The sequence below is a fragment of the Eurypyga helias genome, unplaced genomic scaffold (genome assembly GCF_000690775.1).
Source record: "Eurypyga helias isolate BGI_N326 unplaced genomic scaffold, ASM69077v1 scaffold3194, whole genome shotgun sequence".
Lineage (NCBI taxonomy): Eukaryota > Metazoa > Chordata > Aves > Eurypygiformes > Eurypygidae > Eurypyga > Eurypyga helias.
In genome coordinates this window covers 3,106-8,398 of record NW_010244155.1, presented here as the reverse complement: position 1 = coordinate 8,398, position 5,293 = coordinate 3,106, and the positions used below count along the sequence as shown (strand labels likewise).

Here is a 5,293-nt window from a genome sequence, read left to right as displayed (position 1 = left end):
TGCTGATATTTTTTGAGCAAATGCCAAAACTGAGCTGCTTAATGTGCAGTAAATGACAGGAGGCTGCAAAACTCAGAAAAGCTTTGTTGGCTAGATCTAGCCTTTTAGCCACATTCACAGATTTTCCACAATTTCCCATAAACTATGGGTGACTGGTGCTGACACATATGTCAGCTGACGTTTTTATCTGGAAAATACCCTGATTTGATTATTTGTGCTTTAAGGAAATTGAATGGATGCTCTGAGTAATTCTCTTGTTGATATTTTTGTAAGGTTTGATATCATTGGACTTTCTCCAGATTCACAGGAAGATGAAGTTGGAATCAAGCAGGCAGCAGAGAATGGTATGCTTAGGAATACTTTTTATGGCTTAAAATTAGTTTCATTTGTTCTTAAAAATGAACTATCAGTCTGAAACAGATTTTTTCCAAAGACAAAATTATTCGGGAAAGTAATATATACTTTATTAATCCTGACCAAAGTTTAGCAAAGGGCATGGTTTGGTTTGTGGGGTTTTTAACTTCATTAGTAGGTAGAGTAATTCAGCAGTACACACACTCCATACACTCAAATACAAATGGTACATGGGAACCAGTGTACTTTTTTTTTTAAAGAGATTCTGGGTAGGACAGCAGGTTAGAGCTGTACAAGCATCCACTTGTGATGCTAGATAGAAGAAGATACCATCTCCCTGACAGTGGGGCTTTTGATGAACTTAAATGTTTTTCTCTTTGGAAATGGTACTGTGGCACTGGAATTTCTGATCATGCTCTAGATCTTTTGATACTCTTTAATGCACAGCAGACTAGATTTTCCCTTTCACTGACTTCCTCTTGATGTCAGGGAGAATGTCTCTTTGCTTTTCTAGACTTTCTACAGAATGGAGTGGTCTTTAACTACTGGCCTTTATCTTGCAGTTAAGGCACTGATAGATCAAGAAGTGAAAAATGGCATTCCTTCTAATAGAATTATTCTGGGAGGCTTTTCTCAGGTAAGGTATGGTTGGGAAGATCTGTCTTTTTCTAGCGAGGTAACCTAGCTTTCCTAATGTGGCAAATCCAGACACTTGAACAGAGCTGATGTCAGGTGGTTCTAAAATTTTAAGGTGTCAATTTTCCTTTCCCCTAAAAAATGCAGTTTCTTAGTTTTATGCAAATAGTTACTATTGACTGGAAAATGAATATGCATGTGGCAAAGAGGTACTACAATTAATAGTCTATTTAAAGTCTTTATGTGTGTAACTGATGTAGCTTTGCTTGAAAATCTTGCTACTATTTTTAGTTTAAGCTTAATTTAGTAGGTATTTGATGGTCTGGATTTATTTGTGAAATTATTCCCTTCCTACTTGTAAGGCATCTGTGGTTGGTAGCTTAATGGTCCATACACCAACTCCTCAGTCTGCATGCAAGTAAATTAAAATAATTAAGTAGTGATAATATTTTCATGGGTGATTAGTGCTTTATTTCATGTTCTGTTGTGTGTCTTGGGGTGTTTCCACCTCTGTTACTTATGGTAAATCAGTTGTTTTACTTCTGAATTGTTCACGTGGACTTTGGGGGAAAAGCAAAATAAGTATTTTATGGGAGTACTGGTATTGGTGTTGGTTCTAAGGAAGAATAGATTGGAATAGAGAAAGACCTTTAAAGGAGAAACCAGAGATCTTAAAACAAACATTAAAAGGAACATTCTATGTCTTTATTTTAGGGAGGTGCTTTATCATTGTACACAGCTCTTACAACACACCAAAAATTAGCAGGTGTTGTAGCCCTCAGCTGCTGGCTTCCTCTACGGGCTTCTTTTCCTCAGGTATTTGTTTCTTTCCTAAGCTAATTTGCACTTAAGGGGTGTGAATATCTGGAGATTGTATCTTTTGCAGGAATTGATGGCCATAGTTATTACCCAATACTGACAGTTGTTTAATAACTCAGACGTTTTTAAAATAGGGCTGTGGAGTTCTAGAGTTTGGCAGGTAGGGAAAATGAGGAAATACTCAGTAGCTATCTCTGCTTAAAATGGCATTTGTAGGAAACTTAAAGGGTACAGCCAATTTTCTATTTGCAAGACACCATCTTATTAGAGACTAGGTATTTAAACAAAATATCAGGTTTTTTACTTGGCCAGAAATCATGGTCTTTTGTTCTGAAATTAGTGCTTAAATTTTATTTGCAGGTTTTTGAACTTACTGTTGTGTCAAGCACAGGACTTGCTTTGTTAGGAACTTGCAGACTATACAGTGTAGGGTTTTTCCTTCAGAAGTCAACTAATTTGTTGTGCCACAGGACGTAGTGCCATGGGTTTATTTTATCCTGAAGATTTTAGCTTTATCTTTGCTTACTGTCTTATCTTCTCCCCTCTAATTCCACCCCTAACAGGGCCCTATCAGTGGTGTCAACAAGGAGATGGCTGTTCTTCAGTGCCATGGGGACTGTGACCCACTGGTTCCTTTAATGTTTGGTTCTCTCACTGTTGAGAAGCTAAAGAGTATGATAAATCCAGCCAATGTAACCTTCAGGACGTACTCTGGCATGATGCATAGCTCATGTATTGAGGTAATTTTTCTTCATATACAGTGTTTTGGCTGGGTATGGTTAATTTTTTACCTCAAAACAAATATCTGTTGTGTGGGTTTTTTTTTTTAAATAATAACTGACTGTTGTTACTGACTTACTATAGTGAGTAACTGAATGCCTGGCTAAAAAAGTATCCAAGGCAAAAGTTCATATGACTAATGGGAATTTCATCATAAGATGGTATTTTTGGGGCTAGGCTAGTTGGTCTATAAAACTTCTTCTAAATTTTTATTATTTACTTAATTAAAAAAAAATCACTGAATTGGGAGGCAGATTCTCACAGCATAAATCCAACTTGGTATTTTTGAGAGAAGAATCGTGTTAGCTCTATGGGTGGAGGCAAAGGAATGGGGAGGGTTGACAGAATGGAAGAGGTAGCCTCAGAACCTATATTTATGGTTCTGGCTCAAGAGGCAGCTGAGCTGATGTAATGGCTTGTTGCTGCCAGAAAGGGGTGGACTATAGTTCCTCTGCTCATGACCTTGTGGCCCTCTCTTCCTTCTTGCACCAGTTCTGGAGCTGATGAGAAACTTCTTTGAACCATTTGATCTTGCTGAACTGGCAAAAGCTGCTGGCTTCAGTTATTGCAGCTGCAGTGGGTTGAAGCATTAGAACTTGTGTAAAGTGAATGGTAGGAGCAAGGAACAAGTCTGTCACTTGTCAGCAGCTGTAACTTTGTTAATTTTCATTGCTGCATCTGGTGGGAACTGTATCCTTGGACAACATTTTTGGGATATTTACACTGTTGTGTTTAGGCAGTAATGGTATTGACTTGTCACACAAATATTAATAATGTGCTCTTTCTTACAACATTGACTTCATAGAAAAAAATTACTTTAAACATGGGTTGGTTTCCCTCTCTAGTTTGCTGTATTGCTTTTCCATAAGGAAGGATGCATCATTAAAGTCAAACTGAATGGTGAGGAGGAGCTGCTGGATTTTCGCACTGCTGCAAACTTGCAGAAATTTAAAGCATACACAAAGCTATGTTCTTAGCTACATTCAAACCCTATCAGTGCTCAGCCTGGTGCAGTTCAGATCACTTGATGATTAATACATAGCTTGCTGGCTCAACTTCACAGAGAGAGGGGAGGAAAAAGTAGTCTTTGCTCTTTTTCTGGTATTTTAGCTTATTCTGAGTGTGTAGTGCCTTGAAAGGTTATTAGCCTTGACTTGTTGTGTGCACAGTAGTTAAAGTGTGTAAGAAGTCCCCCCAGCAGCTTCCTTGTAGGCCCCTTCAGGTACTGGAAGGTGCTGTAAGGTCTCCCCGGAGCCTTCTCTTCTCCGGGCTGAACAAGCCCAATTTTCTCAGCCTTTCATCATAGGAGAGGAGCTCCAGCCCTTCAGCCCATCTTTGTGGAAACATGATTTAGTGTAGCTGAATATATATTTGTAGGAAACTTCAACTAATACATACTTTTGTCTTTACAGGAGATGATGGATATAAAAAGATTCATAGACAAACATCTACCTCCTGTAGACTGAAGTGATATAAGAGGCCTTCTGTGTAAATGCACCAGCATCAACTGTGGTAGAGTCTTACTCTTTTCATATGTCTGATAGGAAGCATTACGTCTATACCTGCAGTGTTACTACTGTGTTGCAAGTTTATACTTAGGATGAGGATTAAATACACATGTACAAGAAATTATCATCTTTAGTGTTAATTGTCCACTATATGAATAAGGCAGCTAGGTAACAATGACAGAATGTAACCTGAGCATACTGTTTAAAACATCTGATTTTTTTGATTGCAGAATTTTACACTATTTGTACAAGTAATTAAAAGCTAAATTTAAGTGAGCAACAGGAACTAGAAATGTGAAAAGTGTAGTTACACTTGAGACATTGTTCTTAATACTTAAAGGAAATGTTTTAATGTTTCCAGTATGTAAGGGATGCATAAAATACACAGCATGTAACACAGTGGGCATATGATGGTAAAATAAATGTTACCAAGGACAAAGCTTTAATTGAATGTTAATTGTTACTTCAGATATGGAGGGTGGTTCTTGTAGAATGGCTAGAAGTCAGCAAAAATGTTTCCTATATTTAAAACATCTCAATTTTTAACTGTTTTCATAAAGGTACTGTGGAAATTCTAAAGGGACTCATTCCTTCTTAGACCGTCATTTGTCACTTATTTGCTTGTCTTCCTCACCCCTCCCCCTCATTACTGTAAACACATGTCAAATGCTGACTTAGAACAGGATTCTGAAGAAGTGTGTAGGGTTAATTTGAGTTTAATTAAAAAATTCCTGCCTTCACACTGAATATTCATCTCATGGTTTAGTCTTTGTAGCTTTCATTTGTGTAGAAATATTGATGATATATTTTACAAGAGCAATTCCAGCATGCAGTTTTGATTTTTCTAGCTGCTTTGGAGTAACTAACTGAAAACAACACAGCTGTGTAGTTTTGTGTCTTGTTAAGTCTCATCTGTGACAACATACATTGACTAATTTGAATTCCTTTTAAATGGAAATATAAGTACAATTGGGATATAACTTGCTTAAACTTTAATACTCTTATTGCATGTTGAGACTTGATTTTTTTTCTGAAAAAAAATATTTCCAAATATATCAATCTATATTTCCCTAGATCAGTATAGCCTGAGAATATGAATACCTGTTGAGGGGAGGAAAATCTACAAGATAGAAAATATCTCTTCTTTCAGAAGCTTACAGTTCTAGAATGCACTGGGTTACAGAAATCGATGCACT

At 37.1% G+C, this 5,293-nt stretch overlaps 1 protein-coding gene across 1 annotated transcript in view; it reads left to right on the top strand.

Annotated features, from left to right (window-relative positions):
• Positions 1 to 4,346, top strand: part of LYPLA1 (lysophospholipase I) — a 10,037-nt gene extending 5,691 nt beyond the window's left edge. The window contains exons 4-8 of the mRNA XM_010149635.1: positions 274 to 344; positions 918 to 991; positions 1,705 to 1,806; positions 2,373 to 2,549; positions 4,002 to 4,346. Of these exons, the coding sequence (XP_010147937.1) occupies positions 274 to 344; positions 918 to 991; positions 1,705 to 1,806; positions 2,373 to 2,549; positions 4,002 to 4,055 (478 nt within the window). The 3' untranslated portion in view covers positions 4,056 to 4,346. The remainder of the gene's footprint in view (positions 1 to 273; positions 345 to 917; positions 992 to 1,704; positions 1,807 to 2,372; positions 2,550 to 4,001) is intronic.
• The last annotated feature ends 947 nt before the right edge of the window (positions 4,347 to 5,293 follow it).